General features: G+C 51.7%; 1 protein-coding gene across 2 annotated transcripts in view; it reads right to left on the bottom strand.

The window, feature by feature from the left end:
- The window catches only part of NRBP1 (nuclear receptor binding protein 1), a 159838-nt gene that overhangs the window by 88552 nt on the left and 45617 nt on the right, over positions 1-25669 (bottom strand). The window contains exon 8 of one of the 2 annotated variants that reach the window (XM_063914903.1): positions 21886-21909. The exons of the other annotated variant lie outside the window; for it this stretch is intronic. Within the exon in view, the coding sequence (XP_063770973.1) occupies positions 21886-21909 (24 nt within the window). The remainder of the gene's footprint in view (positions 1-21885; positions 21910-25669) is intronic. 2 annotated transcript variants of the gene reach the window in all.

Here is a 25669-nt window from a genome sequence, read left to right as displayed (position 1 = left end):
GTACTCAGAAAGCATTATCTGAGGTAGGTGTAGGCTGGTACTCAGGGGGCATTATCTGAGGTAGGTGTAGGCTGGTACTCAGGGGGGGCATTAGCTGAGGTAGGTGTAGGCCGGTAGTCAGAGGGCATTATCTGAGGTAGGTGTAGGCTGGTAGTCAGAGGGCATTATGTGAGGTATTTGTAGGCTGGTACTCAGGGGGCATTATCTGAGGTAGGTGTAGGCTGGTACTCAGGGGGCATTATCTGAGGTAGGTGTAGGCTGGTACTCAGGGGGGGCATTATCTGAGGTAGGTGTAGGCCGGTAGTCAGAGGGCATTATGTGAGGTAGTTGTAGGCTGGTACTCAGAAAGCATTATCTGAGGTAGGTGTAGGCTGGTACTCAGGGGGCATTATCTAAGGTAGGTGTAGGCTGGTACTCAGGGGGGGCATTAGCTGAGGTAGTTGTAGGCCGGTAGTCAGAGGGCATTATGTGAGGTAGTTGTAGGCTGGTACTCGGAAAGCATTATCTGAGGTAGGTGTAGGTTGGTACTCAGGGGGCATTATCTGAGGTAGGTGTAGGCTGGTACTCAGGGGGGGCATTATCTGAGGTAGGTGTAGGCCGGTAGTCAGAGGGCATTATGTGAGGTAGTTGTAGGCTGGTACTCAGAAAGCATTATCTGAGGTAGGTGTAGGCTGGTACTCAGGGGGCATTATCTGAGGTAGGTGTAGGCTGGTACTCAGGGGGGGCATTAGCTGAGGTAGTTGTAGGCCGGTAGTCAGAGGGCATTAGCTGAGGTAGGTGTAGGCTGGTACTCAGAAAGCATTATCTGAGGTAGGTGTAGGCCGGTAGTCAGATGGCATTATCTGAGGTAGGTGTAGGCTGGTGCTCAGGGGGCATTAGCCGAGGTAGGTGTAGGCTGGTGCTCAGGGGGCATTAGCTGAGGTAGGTGTAGGCTGGTACTCAGGGGGCATTATCTGAGGTAGATGTAGGCTGGTAGTCAGGGGGCATTATCTGAGATAGGTGTAGGCTGGTACTCAGGGGGCATTATCTGAGGTAGATGTAGGCCGGTACTCAGAGGGCATTATCTGAGGTAAATGTAGGCTGGTACTCAGAGGGCATTATCTGAGGTAGATGTAGGCTGGTACTCCGGGGGCATTATCTGAGGTAGATGTAGGCTGGTAGTCAGGGGGCATTATCTGAGGTAGATGTAGGCTGGTACTCAGAGGGCATTATCTGAGGTAGATGTAGGCTGGTACTCCGGGGGCATTATCTGAGGTAGATGTAGGCCGGTACTCAGAGGGCATTATCTGAGGTAGATGTAGGCCGGTACTCAGAGGGCATTATCTGAGGTAGATGTAGGCTGGTAGTCAGGGGGCATTATATGAGGTAGATGTAGGCTGGTACTCAGAGGGCATTATCTGAGGTAGATGTAGGCTGGTACTCAGATGGCATTATCTGAGGTAGATGTAGGCTGGTAGTCAGGGGGCATTATCTGAGGTAGATGTAGGCTGGTAGTCAGAGGGCATTATCTGAGGTAGATGTAGGCTGGTAGTCAGAGGGCATTATCTGAGGTAGATGTAGGCTGGTACTCAGAGGGCATTATCTGAGGTAGATGTAGGCTGGTAGTCAGAGGGCATTATCTGAGGTAGATGTAGGCTGGTACTCAGATGGCATTATCTGAGGTAGATGTAGGCTGGTACTCAGAGGGCATTATCTGAAGTAGATGTAGGCTGGTACTCCGGGGGCATTATCTGAGGTAGATGTAGGCTGGTAGTCAGAGGGCATTATCTGAGGTAGATGTAGGCTGGTACTCCGGGGGCATTATCTGAGGTAGATGTAGGCTGGTACTCAGAAGGCATTATCTGAGGTAGATGTAGGCTGGTACTCCGGGGGCATTATCTGAGGTAGATGTAGGCTGGTAGTCAGAGGGCATTATCTGAGGTAGATGTAGGCTGGTAGTCAGGGGGCATTATCTGAGGTAGATGTAGGCTGGTACTCCGGGGGCATTATCTGAGGTAGTCAGAGGGTGTGGCCGGACAGCCCTGGTGGCCACATGGACAATGGCGACCGTGGCACTGAAGATGTTAAGCCCTAGTGCCCAGCGCCATTATGTGGACAATGGGCGCGTGGCGCCATTTTTATATGTGCCCTGGCGCTAGGCGCCATATTTAAAATGTTATGGGCGTTAGGCGCCATGTGTTTAAAATGTATTTTTAATATGTGCCGCGGTCCCGGACCTCTCCGGCAACTGCGGCAGTGCAGGGAGCCCCTGGTGCGCTGGGGGAGAGAGGAGAGCCGCTGCACTGCTCGCCGAGGGGACCAGGTTATCCGTCCCCCTGTGCGGCGGGAGGAGGACGCAGCATGGGGGCCATGGCTAGGAGACCGGGACCTCCGGCTCCTGGTCTGCCGCATTCAGGAGATGGTGCGCTGCGTGCTGAGGTCTGGAAGCTACGCTCCCGACACCTCAGCGCTACGGAGGAGGGAGAGCCGCTGCAGGCGGGAGATCTGCTGGGGCTCCCGGCGTCTCAGCGCTACGTAGATGGCCAAGTGCAGCAGCCGGGACGAGCTCGTCCCGCACTGTTGCGTTGCTGGGGGGTGCGCAGCACACGGGGACCGGGCTAGCCGGCTACCTAGTGGCGGAGGCAAGTGAAGGGAACTGGACACCGGGAGCTACGCTCCCGGCACCGCAGCGCTCCATAGAAGCACAGAGCCCGGGACGAGCGCCCCGGGCTACCAGGCTGCATAAGGGGGGTGCGCCGCAGGCCAGATCACCTCCAGTGGGCTGCGGTGAGGCCAGTGAATGAGTGCCGCTCTGGGGGGACAGGGATAGCCAGCTCCCTGGACCCCAGTGGCAGGCATTACAGGCAGGCTGGAGGATGGGGGAAGCCAGCCCCAGACCCCCAGCACTGAGAGAGAGAGCCCGAGAAGCCAGGCTGCAGGACTAGGGGAGCCCAGCGCTGAGCACAGCAAAAACATTGTGTTTAAATGTAATAAAAAGTGTATTGTGCTGGGAGGCATTGCAGTGCCTGGGTATGTGTATATTTAGAGGGGAATGTACAGTGTATTTAAATGTATTTAAAGGTAAATTGCACTTACTTGGTTGTGTGTCCCAGGAGGGGGGAATCCATGGCTGTGCAGGCTGATGGATTCTCCCAGACCTTTTCCCCAAAAACGGAATACTTTCCCTTCCAGCCTCACACTTGAAAGTGGCATTGGAAGAGAGAGGAGAAGCTCAGCTTTGAAACAAGCTGAGTGGTTTCTTGGAGCTCCATGGAGATCACCCATAGTGGCTAGGCTGCCCAGCTCTGGTGCCCAATTCCAGGCTACAGGCAGTGGGCTAGATCCCGGGCAGGTTTCTGGAAGTCAGTTTAGGCGGGAAAACTTCCCCCAGCCTAGACTGAACGGCACCGGGGCGTATCCTGATCCTCCAGGATGGGACAGTCAAAGGAGAGTGACCACTCCCCACTGTCCATAGAGGACAATGGTAGCTGTACATGTGACCAAGGCATACACAGCCCATGGGTAAACATTGATTGGTTGTACACCACAGGGCGGGCTTACCCCCTGTGGTACTGTGTATTGGAGTAGGATAAAAGGAGGGCAGTTGCCCCATGAAAATAAGAATTTACTTACCGATAATTCTATTTCTCGGAGTCCGTAGTGGATGCTGGGGTTCCTGAAAGGACCATGGGGAATAGCGGCTCCGCAGGAGACAGGGCACAAAAGTAAAGCTTTTACAGGTCAGGTGGTGTGTACTGGCTCCTCCCCCTATGACCCTCCTCCAGACTCCAGTTAGGTACTGTGCCCGGACGAGCGTACACAATAAGGGAGGATTTTGAATCCCGGGTAAGACTCATACCAGCCACACCAATCACACCGTACAACTTGTGATCTAAACCCAGTTAACAGTATGATAACAGAGGAGCCTCTGAAAGATGGCTTCCTAAACAATAACCCGAATTAGTTAACAATAACTATGTACAAGTATTGCAGATAATCCGCACTTGGGATGGGCGCCCAGCATCCACTACGGACTCCGAGAAATAGAATTATCGGTAAGTAAATTCTTATTTTCTCTATCGTCCTAAGTGGATGCTGGGGTTCCTGAAAGGACCATGGGGATTATACCAAAGCTCCCAAACGGGCGGGAGAGTGCGGATGACTCTGCAGCACCGAATGAGAGAACTCCAGGTCCTCCTTTGCCAGGGTATCAAATTTGTAAAAATTTACAAACGTGTTCTCCCCTGACCACGTAGCTGCTCGGCAGAGTTGTAATGCCGAGACCCCTCGGGCAGCCGCCCAAGATGAGCCCACCTTCCTTGCGGAATGGGCCTTAACAGATTTAGGCTGTGGCAGGCCTGCCACAGAATGTACAAGTTGAATTTTGTTACAAATCCAACGAGCAATCGACTGCTTAGAAGCAGGTGCACCCAACTTGTTGGGTGCATACAGTATAAACAGCGAGTCAGATTTTCTGACTCCAGCCGTCCTTTAAATGTATATTTTTAAGGCTCTGACAACGTCCAACAACTTGGAGTCCTTCAAGTCGTCTGTAGCCGCAGGCACTACAATAGGCTGGTTCAGGTGAAACGCTGATACCACCTTAGGGAGAAAATGCGGACGCGTCCGCAGCTCTGCCCTATGTCGAATGGAAAATTAAATAAGGGCTTTTATAAAACAAAGCCGCCAGTTCAGATACTCTCCCGGCCGAAGCCAGGGCCAGTAACATAGTCACTTTCCATGTGAGATATTTCAAATCCACATTCTTTAGTGGTTCAAACCAATTGGATTTGAGGAAATCTAAAACTACATTTAGATCCCACGGTGCCACCTTAGGCACCACAGGAGGCTGTATATGCAGTACTCCTTTGATAAAAATCTGGACCTCAGGGACTGAGGCCAATTCTTTTTGGAAGAATATTGATAGGGCCGAAATTTGAACCTTAATAGATCCCAATTTGAGACCCATAGACAATCCTGATTGCAGGAAATGTAGGAAAACGACCCAGTTGAAATTCCTCCATCGGAGCACTCCGCTGCTCGCACCACGCAACATATTTTCGCCAAATACGGCGATAATGCTTCGCGGTGACTTCCTTCCTTGCCTTTATCAAGGTAGGAATGACTTCTTCTGGAATGCCTTTTCCTTTTAGGATCTGGCATTCAAACGCCATGCCGTCAAACGCAGCCGCGGTAAGTCTTGAAAAAGACAAGGACCCTGCTGAAGCAGGTCCCTTCTCAGAAGTAGAGGCCACGGATCGTCCGTGACCATCTCTTGAAGTTCCGGGTACCAAGTCCTTCTTGGCCAATCCGGAGCCACTAGTCTTACTCCTTTTTGCCGTATAATCCTCAATACCTTTGGTATGAGAGGCAGAGGAGGAAACACATATACGGACTGGTACACCCAAGGTGTTACCAACGCGTCCACAGCTATTGCCTGCGGATCTCTTGACCTGGCGCAATAACTGTCCAGTGTCTTGTTGAGGCGAGACGCCATCATGTCCACCATTGGTTTTACCCAACGGTTTAATAGCATGTGGAAAACTTCTGGATGAAGTACCCACTCTCCCGGGTGAAGGTCGTGTCTGCTGAGGAAGTCTGCTTCCCAGTTGTCCACGCCCGGGATGAATACTGCTGACAATGCTATCACGTGATTCTCCGCCCAGCGAAGGATCCTGGCAGCTTCTGCCATTCTGTTTCTTGTGCCGCCCTGTCTGTTTACATGGGCGACTGCCGTGATGTTGTCCGACTGGATCAACACCGGTCTTCCTTGAAGCAGAGGTTCCGCCTGGCTTAGAGCATTGTAGATTGCTCTTAGTTCCAGAATGCTTATGTGAAGAGACTTTTTCAGGCTCGACCACACTCCCTGGAAATTTCTTCCCTGTGTGACTGCTCCCCAGCCTCTCAGGCTGGCATCCGTGGTCACCAGGATCCAATCCTGCATGCCGAATCTGCGGCCCTCCAATAGATGAGCCTCCTGCAACCACCACAGAAGGGATACCCTTGTCCTCGGCGACAGGGTTATCCGCAGGTGCATCTGAAGATGCGACCCTGACCATTTGTCCAACAGATCCCTTTGCATGGAATCTGCCGAAAGGGATTGCTTCGTAAGAAGCTACCATTTTTTCCCAGGACTCTTGTGCATTGATGTACAGACACCTTTCCTGGTTTTAGGAGGTTCCTGACCAGGTCAGATAACTCCTTGGCTTTTTCTTCGGGAAGAAAAACCTTTTTCTGAACTGTGTCCAGAATCATCCCCAGGAACAGCAGACGAGTTGTCGGCATTAATTGGGATTTTGGAATATTCAGAATCCATCCGTGCTGCTTTAGCACCTCTTGAGATAGTGCTAAACCCATCTCTAGCTGTTCTCTGGACCTTGTCCTTATTAGGAGATCGTCCAAGTATGGGATAATTAATACGCCTTTTCTTCGAAGAAGAAATATTATCTCGGCCATTACCTTTGTAAAGACCCGAGGTGCCGTGGACAAACCAAACGGCAGCGTCTGAAACTGATAGTGACAGTTTTGTACAACGAACCTGAGGTACCCCTGGTGTGAGGGGTAATTGGAACGTGGAGATACGCATCCTTGATGTCCAAGGATACCATAAAGTCCCCTTCTTCCAGGTTCGCTATCACTGCTCTGAGTGACTCCATCTTGAACTTGAACTTCTTTATGTACAGGTTCAAGGACTTCAGATTTAGAATAGGCCTTACCGAGCCATCCGGCTTCGGTACCACAAAAAGAGTGGAATAATACCCCTTCCCTTGTTGTAGAAGAGGTACCTTGACTATCACCTGCTGAGAATACAGCTTGTGAATGGCTTCCAAAACCGTCTCCCTTTCTGAGGGGGACGTTGGTAAAGCCGACTTCAGGAAACGGCGAGGTGGCTCTGTCTCTAATTTCAACCTGTACCCCTGAGATATTATCTGCAGGATCCAGGGATTTACCTGCGAGTGAGCCCACTGCGCGCTGTAATTTTTGAGACGACCGCCTACCGCCCCCAAGTCCGCTTGCGAAGCCCCAGCGTCATGCTGAGGCTTTTGTAGAAGCCGGGGAGGGCTTCTGTTCCTGGGAAGGAGCTGCCTGTTGCTGTCTCATCCCTCGTCCTCTGCCTCGTGGCAGATATGAATAGCCCTTTGCTCTCTTATTTTTAAAGGAACGAAAAGGCTGCGGTTGAAAAGTCGGTGCCTTTTTCTGTTGGGGAGTGACTTGAGGTAGAAAAGTGGATTTCCCGGCCGTAGCCGTGGCCACCAAATCCGATAGACCGACCCCAAATAACTCCTCTACGCATCGCCTGTCCACTGTCGTGTCCATAAAGCTCTTCTGGCCGAAATGGACATAGCACTTACCCGTGATGCCAGTGTGCAGATATCTCTCTGTGCATCACGCATATAAAGAAATGCATCCTTTATTTGTTCTAACGACAGTAAAATATTGTCCCCGTCCAGGGTATCAATATTTTCGATCAGGGACTCTGACCAAACTACCCCAGCACTGCACATCCAGGCAGTCGCAATAACTGGTCGTAGTATAACACCTGCATGTGTGTATATACCTTTTTGGATATTTTCCATCCTCCTATCTGATGGATCTTTAAGTGCGGCCGTCTCAGGAGAGGGTAACGCCACTTGTTTTGATAAGCGTGTTAGCGCTTTGTCCACCCTAGGAGGTGTTTCCCAGCGCTCCCTAACCTCTGGCGGGAAAGGGTATAAAGCCAATAACTTCTTTGAAATTAGCAGTTTTTTATCGGGGCACCCCACGCTTCATCACACACGTCATTTAATTCTTCTGATTCGGTAAAAACTACTGGTAGTTTTTTCACACCCCACATAATACCCTGTTTAGTGGTACCTGTAGTATCAGCTAAATGTAACATCTCCTTTATTGCCAAAATCATATAACGTGTGGCCCTACTGGAAAATACGGTTGATTCGTCACCTTCACCACCGGAATCAGTGCCTGTGTCTGGGTCTGTGTCGACCGACTGAGGCAAGGGGCGTTTTACAGCCCCTGACGGTGTTTGAGGCGCCTGGACAGGGACTAATTGAGTGTCCGGCCGCCTCATGTCGGCAAACGACTGCTTAAGCGAGTTGACGCTATCCCGTAATTCCACAAATAAAGGCATCCATTCTGGTGTCGACCCCCTAGGAGGGGACATCCTCATATTTGGCAATTGCTCCGCCTCCACACCAATAACGTCCTCATACATGTCGACACACACGTACCGACACACAGCAGACACACAGGGAATGCTCTATACGAAGACAGGACCCACTAGCCCTTTGGGGAGACAGAGGGAGAGTCTGCCAGCACACACCAAAAAGCGCTATATATGACAGGGATAGCCTTATGATTAAGTGCTCCCTTATAGCTGCTTTTATATTGATATATTGCCATTTATTTTGCCCCCCCTCTCTGTTATACCCTGTTTCTGTAGTGCAGTGCAGGGGAGAGACCTGGGAGCCTTCCTGACCAGCGGAGCTGTGATAGAAAATGGCGCCGTGTGCTGAGGAGATAGGCCCCGCCCCTTTTCCGGCGGGCTCGTCTCCCGCTATTTAGTACATTTAGGCAGGGGTAAATATCTCCATATAGCCTCTGGGGCTATATGTGAGGTATTTTTAGCCTTTTTAAAGGTTTTCATTTGCCTCCCAGGGCGCCCCCCTCCCAGCGCCCTGCACCCTCAGTGACTGCCGTGTGAAGTGTGCTGAGAGGAAAATGGCGCACAGCTGCAGTGCTGTGCGCTACCTTAAGAAGACTGCAGGAGTCTTCAGCCGCCGATTCTGGACCTCTTCTTGCTTCAGCATCTGTGAGGGGGCCGGCGGCGTGGCTCCGGTGACCATCCAGGCTGTACCTGTGATCGTCCCTCTGGAGCTTCATGTCCAGTAGCCAAGAAGCCAATCCATCCTGCACGCAGGTGAGTTCACTTCTTCTCCCCTCTGTCCCTCGTTGCAGTGATCCTGTTGCCAGCAGGACTCACTGTAAAATAAAAAACCTAAGCTAAACTCTCTAAGCAGCTCTTTATGAGAGCCACCTAGAATTGCACCCTTCTCGGCCGGGCACAAAAATCTAACTGGAGTCTGGAGGAGGGTCATAGGGGGAGGAGCCAGTACACACCACCTGACCTGTAAAAGCTTTACTTTTGTGCCCTGTCTCCTGCGGAGCCGCTATTCCCCATGGTCCTTTCAGGAACCCCAGCATCCACTTAGGACGATAGAGAAAAGTGTGTTATACCATTTTCTTCTGCTGTAACATCTGCTGTATTGCTCAGCCTTTTTGAAGGCTGTATTTGGGCAAATAAAGATCTTCTGCCTAAAGATGATGGCGTCATCTTGTGACCTACATGGCTATGCGAAACCTAGCCCCGTTCACCGGCTGTCCAGGGTGAACCAGCGTCTCCAAGTTCCGCCTTCCGCCAGCTACCGGTAGAGGACTAGTGGGGATTCGTCAACACCACACAGGTGTGGTAAGGCAGCGTGTCGGCACATACAGAGCAGAACCGTGGTTCCAAAAGCCACGGCAGGTTAGTAGTTTGGTGGTGGCAGCATAAACCCACCCACGGTGCAGTGGGTGGAGTCAGTAACAGGCGGTTACTGACGGTAAGCGGGAATCCCCTATGTGGCCAGGTCCCGTGTGACCTAAACATCCATTCTGTGTACTGGGGACGGGAACGTGAAAGCGTTCAGGACTTTCGTACGGGACCGTCCGGTCACAGAGGGCATTAGCTGAGGTAGGTGTAGGCCGGTACTCAGAAGGCATTAGCTGAGGTAGGTGTAGGCTGGTACTCAGGAGGCATTATCCGAGGTAAATGTAGGCCGGTACTCAGAGGGCATTATCTGAGGTAGGTGTAGGCCGGTACTCAGAGGGCATTAGCTGAGGCAGGTGTAGGCCGGTATTCAGAGGGCATTAGCTGAGGCAGGTGTAGGCTGGAAGTCAGAGGGCATTAGCTGAGGTAGGTGTAGGCTGGTACTCAGGGGGCATTAGCTGAGGTAGGTGTAGGCCGGTATTCAGAGGGCATTAGCTGAGGTAGGTGTAGGCCGGTGCTCAGAAGGCATTAGCTGAGGTAGGTGTAGGCCGGTAGTCAGAGGGCATTAGCTGAGGAAGGTGTAGGCTGGTGCTCAGGGGGCATTATCTGAGGTAGGTGTAGGCTGGTAGTCAGAGAGCATTAGCTGAGGTAGGTGTAGGCTGGTGCTCAGGGGGCATTATCTGAGGTAGGTGTAGGCTGGTAGTCAGAGGGCATTAGCTGAGGTAGGTGTAGGCTGGTAGTCAGAGGGCATTAGCTGAGGTAGGTGTAGGCTGGTACTCAGGGGGGCATTAGCTGAGGTAGGTGTAGGCTGGTGCTCAGGGGGCATTAGCTGAGGTAAATGTAGGCTGGTACTCAGGGGGCATTATCTGAGGTAAATGTAGGCTGGTACTCAGGGGGCATTATCGGAGGAAGGTGTAGGCCGGTACTCAGAGGGCATTATCTGAGGTAGGTGTAGGCCGGTACTCAGTGGGTATTAGCTGAGGAAGGTGTAGGCTGGTAGTCAGAGGGCATTAGCGGAGGTAAATGTAGGCCGGTACTCAGAGGGCATAATCTGAGGTAGGTGTAGGCCGGTAGTCAGAGGGCATTAGCTGAGGTAGGTGTAGGCCGGCAGTCAAAGGGCATTAGATGAGGTAGGTGTAGGCTGGTAGTCAGTGGGCATTAGCTGAGGTAGGCTGGTAGTCAGAGTGCATTAGCTGGGGTTAAGTGTAGGAGAGTGGGAGAAAATAAGGGGTTCCTTAGTCCAGAGACACCCGGGTTCTCATGTCTCATAGGGATGAGCGATGGTACTTATTACTGGTCCAGAAAACATCTTGTAAGTAAAGTAGAGGGTAATATGTTGTATGGTGAGACTGTATCGGTGATATTAGAATACGCCAGTTACAGGTAATGGAATATGTAATTGCTCATTTGGTTACACTGTAGTCACTGTTATGTACGCAGGGGTAGGGTAAAAGCAGCTGTTGTTATTCACTGTATTCCAGGGAACTAGGGAAGGACGCTCTGCAGCAGCCCAAGGCATGTTACACCAACACATAACCATGTCACCACCTAGTCTACCTCTCCCTCTAGCATCCTCCAACTCTTCCAGTCCTAGCTCCCCATACACTGGCTCAACCCCATAGGTCATCAGTCTGTCTCCCCCCTCACAATCAGACTGTAAGCTCCATGACCAAGGGTCCTCCTCCCTCCTACTTGCCTTACACACCAGCTACACGTCACACCTCCTCCTTGGGCTCTCTGCCCCTGGGCTCCACTCCTCAATTGTTCCCATGTCTTCATGCGACATAGAGCCGTTATCTCTCGCTATGCTAATAGGTACAGGTTGTAGTGCTATTTACAGTGAATCTGGAAAGTATTCACAGCGCTTCACTTTTTCCACATTTTGTTGTTAAAGCCTTATTCTAAACTGGAATAAATTAAATTTTTTCCCTCAAAATTCTACACACAATACCCCATAATGACAACGTGAAAAAAGTGTTTTTGAGATTTTTCCTAATTTATTAAAAATAAAAAAACTAAGAAATCACATGTACATAAATATTCACAGCCTTTGCTAAATACTCTGCCCATTTGCCTTTCCTCCTCCTTATGACTTTCTCAATGGACCTCGACCCCTACTCACAATCTCGGCCACTCCGTCGACCTTGTCTTCACCCACCGATGTGATCTCTCGGATTTCTCAAACTCTCCCTTCCCTCTATCTGACCACCATCTGCTTTCTTTCATCCTCTCGTCTTCCCCTCTCCTCTCCACGCTCAGACCCACCATCACCAGACACAATCTCGGGTCTCTCGACCCTGCTACCCTGTCCTCCCTTGAGACTTTACGCTCTCCTCTTTCCACCATGACCTGCCTCAACCAGGCAGCCTCCTTCTATAACTCTTACCTAACAGCTGCTCTCGACTCTGTGGCCCCCCTCTCCTCTGTCCCCCTCCGCCGCTCCAAACCCCAACCCTGGCACACCAAACTAACATGATTCTTACAAAAATTTTCACACTCCGCTGAACGCTCCTGGATGAAATCTCACTCTCTGCCGGACTTCCTCCATTTCAAGTTTATTCTCTCCTCCTACAGCTCTGCTCTTTCCCTCGCCAAGCAATCCTTTTTCCAAGTACTCATTCTGAGTCCTCCAGTCCACGCCGTCTCTTTGAAACTTTCAATATTCTCCATCGTCCTTCCATCCTCCCTCACTGCCACTGACTTTGCCTCCTTCATATCCAAAATTGAGAAAATTCGACACAATATCTCCTCCCGTCACCCCTGCTGCGCCCCTGCCCCCATCATCCTTCCGCTCCATCTATCCCACCCTGTCCTCCTTCCGTCCCACTACAGACAAGGAAGTTCACTGTCTCATCTTATCCCCCTCAACCTGCCCCCTGGACCCCCTTCCCTCCCGTCTTCTCCGCTCCCTCTCCCCCACTGCCTGCTCCCACCTTGCTCAACTCTTTAACCTATCGCTCTCTACCGGCATCTTCCAGTCACCATTCAAACATGCGCTGGTCTCACCTATTCTAAAAAAAACAACATCGACCCTTCACCACTCACTAGCTACCGCCCCATCTCTCTTCTTCCATTCACCTCCAAACTACGTGAACGACTGGTCTACAGCCGTCTCACAAGCTACCTCTCCGACACCTCCATCCACTACAATCTGGCTTTCGCCCACTCCACTACACTGAGACTGCCATGGTGAAAGTCACCAATGACCAGCTTTCGGCCAAATCTAAGGGCCACTTCTCTCTGCTTATCCTTCTGGACCTCTCTGCTGCCTTTGACACCGTAGATCATCCTCTCCTCCTGCGCACACTCCAAAACATTGGCCTCTTTAGCACCGCCCTTGACTGGTTTACATCTTTCCTCACTAACCGCTCCTTCTCTGTGTCTGCATCCAGCACCACCTCACCCCCTTCCATCCTTCCTGTTGGTGTCCCTCAGGGTTCTGTCCTCTGCCCCCTTCTGTACTCCCTGTACACCTCTTCCCTGGGTGCGCTCATTAACTCCTTTGGCCTTCAATACCACCTCTATGCTGATGACACACAAGTCTACCTCTCCTCTCCTGATCTGTCCCCCTCTGTCCTCTCTCAGGTTTCCAGCTGCCTCTCCGCCATCTCCTCCTCGATGTCTGAGTGCTCTCTGAAGCTCAACATGGACAAAACTGAATGCATTATCTTTCCCCCACCCAGAGCAACACCCCCGACCAATATCTCTATCACTGTTGACAACACCACCATCTCCTCCGCTCCTTTGCACCCCACATCCAAGCCCTGGCGTAATCCTGTCGGTTCCAGTTACGCAACATTGCTCGCATCAGGCCATTTCTCTCCCAGAGTGCAACTAAACTTATCATCCACTAACTGGCTGTGGCCGCTCCTCCATCCCCCTGCCTCATGCCTTGAACATCTCTGCTTTGCTTACATACCGCCATCAGGCTATCTCCCGCTTGCTTGCACCTCATGTCATCTGTCTGTTGCCCCTTCCCACTAGATTGTTAGCTCTTCAGAGTAGGGCCCTCTTTCCTCTTGTTGTCAAAGCCCTCTTCTCCTCACACATCACTCGCAGCTCTCCCCTACTCAACGACCATCTTTACCCGCTTTCTCTCCTGCTGGTAAAGGCTCATCTCCATCTATGGCCACCAGCCCCTAGTAGTACGATCATGACTCCCCTGCTACTTACATCTTAGCTGTATTATGTATGAGTATTGTGGTGCTCTGTGTTACCTGTACTCTATTTTTGTTATTTATTTACTGTAATGCTAAGTTCTGTCTCCCTGTACTGTCCTTTGTACAGCGCTGCGAAACACTTGTAGCGCCTTATAAATAAAATGTAATAATAATAATAAGAATTTACTCACCGGTAATTCTATTTCTCGTAGTCCGTAGTGGATGCTGGGGACTCCGTAAGGACCATGGGGAATAGACGGGCTCCGCAGGAGACTGGGCACTCTAAAAGAAAGATTAGGTACTATCTGGTGTGCACTGGCTCCTCCCTCTATTCCCCTCCTCCAGACCTCAGTTAGGGAAACTGTGCCCGGAAGAGCTGACACTACAAGGAAAGGATTTGGAATCCAGGGTAAGACTCATACCAGCCACACCAATCACACCGTACAACTTGTGATAACCTTACCCAGTTTACAGTATGAACAACAACTGAGCCTCAATCAACGGATGGCTCATAACAATAACCCTTTAGTAAGCAATAACTATATACACGTATTGCAGAAGAAGTCCGCACTTGGGACGGGCGCCCAGCATCCACTACGGACTACGAGAAATAGAATTACCGGTGAGTAAATTCTTATTTTCTCTGACGTCCTAGTGGATGCTGGGGACTCCGTAAGGACCATGGGGATTATACCAAAGCTCCCAAACGGGCGGGAGAGTGCGGATGACTCTGCAGCACCGAATGAGCAAACTCAAGGTCCTCCTCAGCCAGGGTATCAAACTTGTAGAACTAAGCAAATGTGTTTGAACCCGACCAAGTAGCAGCTCGGCAAAGCTGTAAAGCAGAGACCCCTCGGGCAGCCGCCCAAGAAGAGCCCACCTTCCTCGTGGAATGGGCTTTTACTGATTTTGGATGCGGCAATCCAGCCGCAGAGTGAGCCAGCTGAATCGTGCTACAGATCCAGCGAGCAATAGTCTGCTTCGAAGCAGGAGCGCCAACCTTGTTGGCTGCATACAGAATAAACAGCGAGTCAGACTTTCTGACTCCCGCCGTTCTGGAAACATACATTTTCAAAGCCCGGACTACGTCCAGCAACTTGGAATCCTCCAAGTCCCGAGTAGCCGCAGGCACCACAATAGGTTGGTTCAAATGAAACGATGATACCACCTTAGGGAGAAATTGGGGACAAGTCCTCAATTCTGCCCTGTCCATATGGAAGATCAGATAGGGGCTTTTACAGGACAAAGCCGCCAATTCTGACACACGCCTAGCCGAAGCTAAGGCCAATAGCATGACCACTTTCCACGTGAGATATTTTAGCTCCACGGTCTTAAGTGGCTCAAACCAGTGGGATTTCAGGAAATCCAACACAACGTTAAGATCCCAAGGTGCCACTGGTGGCACAAAAGGAGGCTGAATATGCAGCACTCCCTTTACAAACGTCTGAACCTCAGGCAGTGAAGCCAGTTCTTTTTGAAAGAAAATGGATAGGGCCGAGATCTGAACCTTTATGGACCCTAATTTGAGGCCCATAGTCACACCTGACTGTAGGAAATGCAGAAAACGACCCAACTGGAAGTCCTCTGTAGGGGCCTTCCTGGCCTCACACCAAGCAACATATTTCCGCCATATGCGGTGATAATGCTTTGCTGTCACATCCTTCCTAGCTCTTATCAGCGTAGGAATTACTTCATCCGGTATAACCTTTTCCGCTAGGATCCGGCGTTCAACCGCCATGCCGTCAAACGCAGCCGCGGTAAGTCTTGGAACAGACAGGGCCCCTGCTGCAACAGGTCCTGTCTGAGAGGCAGAGGCCATGGGTCCTCTGTGACCATCTCTTGAAGTTCTGGGTACCAAGTCCTTCTTGGCCAATCCGGAACAATGAGTATTGTTCTCACTCCTCTTTTTCTTACTATTCTCAGTACCTTGTGTATGAGAGGAAGAGGAGGAAACACATATACCGACTGGAACACCCACGGAGTTACCAGTGCGTCCACAGCTATCGCCTGAGGGTCCCTTGACCTGGCGCAATATTTTTTTAGCTTTTTGTTTAGGCGGGACGCCATCATGTCCACCTGTGGCCGTTCCCACCGATTTGCAATCTGCTCGAAGACTTCTTGATGAAGTCCCCACTCTCCCGGGTGGAGGTCGTGCCTGCTGAGGAAGTCTGCTTCCCAGTTGTCCACTCCCGGAATGAACACTGCTGACAGTGCTTGTACGTGATTCTCCGCCCAACGAAGAATCCTTGTGGCTTCCGCCATCGCCACCCTGCTTCTTGTGCCGCCCTGTCGGTTTACATGGGCGACTGCCGTGATGTTGTCTGACTGAATCAGCACTGGTTGGTCTCGAAGCAGGGGCTCCGCTTGACTCAGGGCGTTGTATATGGCCCTAAATTCCAGTATGTTTATGTGCAGACGAGTCTCCTGACTTGACCACAGCCCCTGGAAGTTTCTTCCCTGAGTGACTGCCCCCCATCCGCGGAGGCTTGCATCCGTGGTCACCAGGACCCAGTCCTGTATGCCGAACCTGCGGCCCTCGAGAAGATGAGCACTCTGCAGCCACCACAGAAGAGACACCCTGGCCCTCGGGGACAGGGCGATCAGCCGATGCATCTGAAGATGCGATCCGGACCACTTGTCCAACAGATCCCACTGAAAGATCCTGGCATGGAACCTGCCGAAAGGAATGGCTTCGTATGACGCTACCATCTTTCCCAGGACTCGCGTGCAGTGATGCACCGACACCTGCTTTGGTTTCAGGAGATCCCTGACTATGGTCACTAACTCCTGAGCCTTCTCCTCCGGGAGAAATACCTTCTTCTATTCTGTGTCCAGAATCATGCCCAGGAAGGGCAGAAGCGTCGTAGGAATCAGCTGCGACTTTGGAATATTCAGAATCCAGCCTTGCCGTAGCAACACTTCCTGAGAGTGCGCTACGCTGACCAACAACTGCTCTCTGGACCTCGCCTTTATGAGGAGATCGACCAAGTACGGGATAACTGTAACTCCTTGCTTCCGGAGAAGTACCATCATCTCCGCCATTACCTTGGTAAAGACTCTCGGTGCCGTGGATAGACCAAACGGCAACGTCTGGAATTGGTAATGACAGTCCTGTACCACAAACCTGAGGTACTCCTGGTGAGGCGGATAAATGGGGACATGCAAGTACGCATCCTTGATGTCCAGAGATACCATAAAATCCCCCTCTTCCAGGCTGGCAATGACCGCTCTGAGCGATTCCATTTTGAACTTGAACTTTTTCATGTAAATGTTCAAGGATTTTAAATTTAGAATGGGTCTTACCGAACCGTCCGGTTTCGGTACCACAAACAGTGTGGAATAGTAACCCCTTCCCTGCTGAAGGGGGGGTACCATTATTATCACTTGCTGGAGGTACAGCTTGTGAATAGCCGTCAGGACTATCTCCCTCCCCGTGGGAGAAGCTGGCAAGGCGGATTTTGGGTAACGGTGAGGGGGCGTCACTTCGAATTCCAGCTTGTATCCCTTAGATACAATTTGTATAGCCCAAGGATCCACTTGTGAGTGAACCCACTGGTTGCAGAAATTTCGGAGACGTGCCCCCACCGCTCCTGGCTCCGCTTGTGGAGCCCCAGCGTCATGCGGTGGACTTAGTGGAAGCAGGGGAGGACTTTTGTTCCTGAGAACTGGCTGCATGGTGCAGCTTCTTTCCTCTACCCCTGCCTCTGGCAAGAAAGGATGCACCTCTGACTCTCTTGCTTTTTTGAGAACGAAAGGACTGCATTTGGTAATACGGTGCTTTCTTAGGCTGTGAGGAAACCTGTGGCAAGAAAGTCGACTTTCCAGCTGTTGCTGTGGATACGAGGTCCGAGAGACCGTCCCCAAACAATTCCTCACTCTTATAAGGCAAAACCTCCATGTGTTTTTTAGAGTCGGCATCCCCTGTCCATTGCCGAGTCCATAAGACCCTTCTGGCAGAAATGGACATTGCATTTATCGAGAGCCCAGCAGGCAAATGTCCTTCTGGGCATCCCGCATATATAAGACGACGTCTTTAATATGGCTAAGTGTTAGCAATACGGTATCCCTGTCCAGGGTATCCAACCCCTCTGACAGAGTATCTGTCCATGCTGCAACAGCACTGCACATCCAGGCTGAAGCAATAGCCGGTCTCAGTAGAGTACCAGAGTGTGTATACACTGACTTCAAGATACCTTCCTGCTTCCTATCCGCAGGTTCCTTTAGGGCGGCCGTATCCTGAGACGGCAGGGCCACTCTTTTAGATAAGCGCGTCAGGGCCTTGTCAACCCTAGGGGAGGATTCCCAGCGTAACCTATCCGTTGGCGGGAAAGGGTACGCCATTAGTATTCTCTTGGGAATCACCACTTTCTTATCAGGGGAAGACCACGCTTCTTCACATAACTCATTTAATTCATGTGACGGGGGAAAAGTCACTGGCTGCTTTTTCTCCCCAAACATATTTACCCTCTTGTCAGGGACAGGGTCAGCCTCTGAAATGTGTAATACATTTTTCATTGCAATAATCATGTATCGGATGGCCTTAGTCATTTTGGGCTGTAATAGTGCCTCATCCTCGTTGACGCTGGAGTCGGACTCCGTGTCGACATCTGTGTCAACCAACTGAGATAGTGGGCGTTTTTGAGACGCTGACGGCCTCTGAGGCGCCTGGGCAGGCCCGGGTTGAGAGCCCGGCTGTCCCCCGGCAGCAACATAATCAAATCTCTTATGTAATGAGTTTACATTGTCATTTAAGACCTTCCACATATCCATCCAATCAGGTGTCGGCACCGACGGGGGCGACACCACATTTATCTGCACTTGCTCCGCCTCCACGTAACCCTCCTCATCAAACATGTCGACACAGCCGTACCGACACACAGCACACACACAGGGAATGCTCTGACCGAGGACAGGACCCCACAAGGTCTATGGGGAGACAGAGAAAGAGTATGCCAGCACACACCACAGCGCTATATACAAAGGGATACACACTACCAGAAGTGAATTTTTCCCAATAGCTGCTGTATCAATACACCTTTTGCCTAAATTTATGTGCCCCCCCTCTCTTTTTACCCTCTTAGTGCCAGGAGACTGCAGGGGAGAGCCTGGGGAGCGTCCTTCCAGCGGAGCTGTGAAGAGAAATGGCGCTGGTGTGCTGAGGAAGAAGGCCCCGCCCCCTCAGCGGCGGGCTTCTGTCCCGCTGTTTCTGACTAAAAAATGGCGGGGGTTTTACACATATACAGTCACAGACTGTATTATGTGTTTTTTATGCCAAAGGTATTCTTATTGCTGCCCAGGGCGCCCCCCCCCCCAGCGCCCTGCACCCTACAGTGACCGGAGTGTGTGGTGTGCAGTGGGAGCAATGGCGCACAGCTGCGGTGCTGTGCGCTACTTTAATGAAGACAGGAGTCTTCAGCCGCCGATTTCATCACCAACTTCTGATCTTCTGGCTCTGCAAGGGGGACGGCGGCGCGGCTCCGGGAACGGACGACCGAGGACCTTTGCCTGTGTTCGAACCCTCTGGAGCTAATGGTGTCCAGTAGCCTAAGAAGCGCAACCTAGCTGTGAACAGGTACGTTTGCTTCTCTCCCCTCGGTACCACGTAGCAGTGAGTCTGTTGCCAGCAGATCTCACTGAAAATAAAAAACCTAACATTACTTTCTTTACTAGCAGGCTCAGGAGAGCCCACTAGGTGCATCCAGCTCTGGCCGGGCACAGATTCTAACTGAGGTCTGGAGGAGGGGCATAGAGGGAGGAGCCAGTGCACAGCAGATAGTACCTAATCTTTCTTTTAGAGTGCCCAGTCTCCTGCGGAGCCCGTCTATTCCCCATGGTCCTTACGGAGTCCCCAGCATCCACTAGGACGTCAGAGAAAATAATACTTTGTTGATGCGCCTTTGGCAGCAATTACAGCTTCAAGTCTTTTTGAATATGATGCCTCAGGCTTGGCACACCTATTTTTGGCCAGTTTTGCCCATTCCTCTTTGCAGCACCTCTCAAGCTCCATCAGGTTAGATTGGAAATGTCGGTGCACAGCCATTTTCAGATCTCTCCAGAGATGTTCAATCGGATTCAAGTCTGGGCTCTGGCTGGGCCACTCATTCACAGAGTTGCCCTGAAGCCACTGCTTTGATATCTTGGCTGTATGCTTAGGGTCGTTGTCCTACTGAAAGATGAACCGTCGCCCCAGTCTGAGGTCAAGAGCGCTCTGGAGCAGGTTTTCATCCAGGATGTCTCTGTACATTGCTGCATTCATCTTTCCCTCTATCCTGACTGGTCTCCCAGGTCCTGATGCTGAAAAACATCCCCACAGCATGATGCTGCCACCACAATGCTTCACTGTAGAGATGGTATTGGCCCTGTGATGAGCGGTGCCTCGTTTCCTCCAAACATGACGCCTGGCATTCACGCCAAAAAGAGTTCAATCTTTGTCTCATCAGACCAGAGAATTTTGTTTCTCATGGTCCGAGAGTCCTTCAGGTGCATTTTGGCAAACGCCAGGTGGGCTGCCCTGTGCTTTTTACTAAGGAGTGGCTTCCGTCTGGCCACTCTACCATACAGGCCTGATTGGTAGATTGCTGCAGAGATGGTTGTCCTTCTGGAAGGTTCTCCTCTCTCCACAGAGAAATGCTGTAGCTCTGACAGAGTGACCATCGGGTTCTTGGTCACCTCCCTGACTAGGGCCCTTCTCCCCCGATCACTCAGTTTAGATGGCCATCCAGCTCTAGGAAGAGTCCTGGTGGTTCCGAACTCCTTACATTTACGGATGATGGAGGCCACTGTGCTCATTGGGACCTTCAGAGCAGCAGATATTTTTCTGTACCCTTCCCAAGATTTGTGCCTCAAGACAATCCTGTCTCAGAGGTCTACAGACAATTCCTTTGACTTCATGCTTGGTTTGTGCTCAGATATGCACTGTCAAGTGTGGAACCTTATACAGACAGGTGTGTGCCTTTCCAAATCATGTCCAATCAACTGCATTTACCACAGGTGGACTCCAATTAAGCTGTAGGAACCCTTCAAGGATGATCAGGGGACACAGGATGCACCTGAGCTTCATGGCAAAAGCTGTGAATACTTATGTACATGTGATCTCTTAGTTTTTTAGTTTTAATAAATTTGCAAAAATCACAAACACTTTTTCATATGGTCATTATGGGGTATTGTGTGAAGAATTTTGAGGGGAAAAAAGAATTTATTACGTTTTGGAATAAGGCTGTAACATAACAATGTGGAAAAAGTGAAGCGTGGTGAATACTTTCCAGATGCACTGTATTACTTACATACTGTATTGTAGTGTACTGTTCTGCTTGTTTGCTAGTCTGTGTTATACAATCGTTATCCCCGTCTATAGCGGAATATATCGGTAAATAGATGTATGATATTCCTAACGCTTTGTCTGTCCCCCCTCTAGAACATTTGTAGATGTCTCCCTTATGGATAAATGTAGCTTCAGTTCCCGGTTAATAGACGGTGGCCCATAACACTGTTGCAGTGATCTGATAATGAGAGAACCCAGCCAATGAGAGACAGGCCGGGGATCAGAGACCGCAATGGTCCATCTGTTCATATCGCAGGTTTATCACATACACATCACTACAATACAAGATAAATCAGACGTACAGGTATTCCTGCCTTACCACAGCCCCTCCCGGACACACAGGGACTATCACTATTACAGTCCTCAGCGCCTACACCCAGGAATATCTGTACGTCCTTATGCATAATAATAAATTTCTGTGGAATTTTTCCAGCAGGTTTAGGAAAACTGATGGGATGAGACCCTTACTACCGTCTAGATCTCATCCCCCCAACTCAAGCACAGAGCGTCAAGAAGCAAGCAGCAGGAGGAACACACCAGGCAGAGCCAGCCACCCACCTGCCCATGGGAGGGGGGGAATGCAATGAAGATGAGAGGGGGAAAGAGAAGCCATCTATGGGGAGGAACATGCACATACAGGGGAGAGGGGCTCCACATGCTACGGAGCTAACAAGCCCTCAGGAAGCCCAGCTGCAAAGCCAGGACACAGGGAGAGAAGATGGGGATCCAGCAGTCCCACCGACCCCAGAGCAACAGTCACACGTGTAACACAGGCTCATATTTCATTACATGTCCCAGAATCCACGGAGAACTAACGTGTTACATGGGTGAGTGCCATCAGCTGAACATAGAAACAATGCAACAACAGGTACATCACAGGAGCTGAAAATTCATCTCACCATTAGCAAAAATCCTATGAAAGACTGGTGTGGAGACAGAGCAGCCGAAGCAGGAGATAAAACAAGACAAGTCAATGAGTGGATGGAACGGCTGGGAGAGGAGGGAGCATGTCACAGTCATCTTATACATGGCCAGGCGGTGTCACCTCCCTCCGACGTGAGCGCATCTCCACCTACCTCCAACATGAGCCTGCCCAAGGGCCACTTACCCTCCAGTATGAGCGCCCATGGGCCACCTCCCTCTGACGTGAGCGCATCTACGGGCCACCTACCTCCAACATGAGCCTGCCCAAGGGCCACTTACCCTCCAGTATGAGCGCCCATGGGCCACCTCCCTCTGACGTGAGCGCATCTCCACCTACCTCTAACATGAGCTTGCCCAAGGGCCACTTCCCCTCCAGTATGAGCGCCCATGGGCCACCTCCCTCTGACGTGAGTGCATCTACGGGCCACCTACCTCCAACATGAGCCTGCCCAAGGGCCACTTCCCCTCCAATATTAGAGCCCACGGGTCACCTCCCTCCAACGTGAGTGCATCTAGGGGCCACCTACTGTACCTCCAACATGAGCCTGCCCAAGGGCCACTTCCCCTCCAATATGAGCGCCCACGGGTCACCTCCCTCCAACGTGAGTGCATCTCCACCTACCTCCAACATGAGCCTGCCCAAGGGCCACTTCCCCTCCAATATGAGAGCCCACGGGTCACCTCCCTCCAACGTGAGTGCATCTAGGGGCCACCTACTGTACCTCCAACATGAGCCTGCCCAAGGGCCACTTCCCCTCCAATATGAGCGCCCACGGGTCACCCCCCTCCAACGTGAGCGCATCTCCACCTACCTCCAACATGAGCCTGCCCAAGGGCCACTTCCCCTCCAATATGAGTGGCCACGGGTCACCGCCCTCCAACGTGAGCGCATCTCCACCTACCTCCAACATGTGCCTGCCCAAGGGCCACTTCCTCTCCAATATGAGTGCCCACGGGTCACCTCCCTCCGACGTGAGAGCATCTATGAGCCACCTACCTCAAACATGAGCCTCCAATATAAGTGCCCACGGGTCACCGCCCTCAGACGTGAGCACATCTCCACCTACCTCCAACATGTGCCTGCCCAAGGGCCACTTCCCCTCCAATATGAGTGCCCACGGGTCACCTCCCTCCGACGTGAGCGCATCTATGGGCCACCTACCTCTAACATGAGCCTGCCCAAGGGCCACTTCGCCTTCAATATGAGAGCCCACGGGACACCTCCCTCCAAAGTGAGCGCATCTATGGGCCACCTACCTCCAACATGTGCCTGCCCAAGGGCCACTTCCCCTCCAATATGAGTGCCCATAAGCCACCTCCCTCCAAAACAAGCGTGCCCACGGGTCACCTCCCTCTGACAAAAGCATACCCACGTACCACCTCCCTCCGATATGAAGGTGTCCATGGGTCACCTCTCTCTGACATGAGCGCGCCCACGGGCCACCTACCTCCAACATGAGCCTGCCCAAGGGCCACTTCCCCTCCAATATGAGTGTCGAAAGGCCACCTCCCTCCAAAATTAGCGTGCCCACGGGTCATCTCCCTCTGACAAAAGCATACCCACGGACTACCTCCCTCTAACGCGAGTGCACCCACGGGTCACCTCCCTCTGAAACAAGCCTAACTAAGGGCCACCTCCTTCAGAATAGAGCGTGCCCATGGGCCACCTCCCTCCAACAAGTGCGCACCCACAGCCCACCTCCCTCCGACATGTGCGCCTCAGATGTGACAGTAGCTGTGTGATCATTTGCTGATGTGGCCGCAAGGAATGATTTGCTGTATTAGTGATACTGCAGAGTGTACATTAGCTCACGCAGCGTTCCGCGCAGTTTCCAGCAGGCCGCACCCATCACCCCAGTCAGCGGATTGCACTTGTTAGCGCACAAGCACTGTCCCATACAAAGACGGCACATGCCCACACAGTCCCCAGTACAGCCAGTCTTCAGCCGCTAACAGGGCAGCAGACCCACGCCACACCACCCTGCAGACGGCACATGGACACAACACACTTACACGAGTCTCAGGTGGTCTGAGGTCCCCAAAACGTGCACAAACACTCAAACAGAACGCTGACTGCGGCTTCAGTGCTGCTTCCACCCATTCCTTCCACACAAGCGCGGTCAGCGCTCTCTCCTCCTACACACCGCCACTAGCGTGTATGTGCTGAAACCATACATTGCACTGAGACCGCGGAGTGATATAACATCTGTACTCCGGATAACTCGTGTCAGGCCGTCTTTCCACCATTTACCGGACCCTGGAACCAACAAAACACACTGGAAAATAAGACAATCTTTTACAAAAAGAAGAGAAATGCAAAACTGCAATACCCCAGCTGCATAAGTGTGCAATACCCCAGCTGCATAAGTGTGCACGCCCTTCCATAACGGGGCTGTAGCGGCGTTGTGTCACGTATTACATCATCCTGGACAGTAATGGTCAGTGGTGACCGCGATCAGCTGTTCCTATAGGATTTCCAGTCATGGCCCACTGGGAGCTATTTTTTGTTATATAGGTGCCATATGGGACGTGTAGCACCGCACATACACCGCAGTAATAGAATACTCCAGAGATTAATCAGGAAGGTTACACAGATAGACAAATACATGCAATAATAGAATTCTAATCAGGGCACTGTTCACCAAAGCTTACAATCTAAAGGGGTGGTGAATGGACACAGAGGGGAGATGGGACATGGTGGAAATGGACACAAAGTAGAGGAGACTGCAGAGGCTGGACCATTATGAGGAAGGGCAGAAGATATGAGGGCTCAGAGGAAGGCTGGGAGAGTGAGAGTGGAAGGAGCAGCACAGGAGAAGTCCATCGGGGAGGAGGAGATTGTGAGGATACTGGGTGTTAGAACTGTAGTTTGGCTACGTGGGCCGGGAGCCTTAGGTCTGGCAATCATACAGGTGAGGGGGAGAGAAGCACACATTACATAACAGGCCAGGGCGTCTCATTATTATCCCCCATAAAGTCTATATCAGTCCAGAGGCCAGCACAGTCCCTGCATCTCACCATGTAGCAGGGCAAGTCCAGCGGTTATTAGGATAATCCAGTGACATGGATCACTACTGCCCACCGCACGCTGCCCCCATTCCCGTCTTTGTGTAAGGATCCCAGCCGCTTGGCCAAGCTCTGCACCGGCGTGGTGGGGCTCTGGGTCTCAGTAACAAGGATCACCGCTGCCCCCATTCCCATCTTTGTGTAAGGATCCCAGCCGCTTGGCCAAGCTCTGCACCGGCGTGGTGGGGCTCTGGGTCTCCGTGACATGGATCACTACTGCCCACCGCACGCTGCCCCCATTCCCGTCTTTGTGTAAGGATCCCAGCCGCTTGGCCAAGCTCTGCACCGGCGTGGTGGGGCTCTGGGTCTCCGTGACATGGATCACCGCTGCCCCCATTCCCGTCTTTGTGTAAGAATACAAGCCGCTTGGCCAAGCTCTGCACCGGCGTGGTGGGGCTCTGGGTCTCAGTGACATGGATCACCGCTGCCCCCATTCCCGTCTTTGTGTAAGGATCCCAGCCGCTTAGCCAAGCTCTGCACCGGCGTGGTGGGGCTCTGGGTCTCAGTGACATGGATCACTGCTGCCCACCGCACGCTGCCCCATTCCCGTCTTTGTGTAAGGATCCCAGCCGCTTGGCCAAGCTCTGCACCGGCGTGGTGGGGCTCTGGGTCTCCGTGACATGGATCACCGCTGCCCCCATTCCCGTCTTTGTGTAAGGATCCCAGCCGCTTAGCCAAGCTCTGCACCGGCGT

This window comes from Pseudophryne corroboree, chromosome 4 (genome assembly GCF_028390025.1).
Source record: "Pseudophryne corroboree isolate aPseCor3 chromosome 4, aPseCor3.hap2, whole genome shotgun sequence".
In the NCBI taxonomy this organism is placed as follows: Eukaryota; Metazoa; Chordata; class Amphibia; order Anura; family Myobatrachidae; genus Pseudophryne; species Pseudophryne corroboree.
Note: the sequence above shows the minus strand (reverse complement) of the source record. Positions and strands in the feature narration are given on the sequence as shown.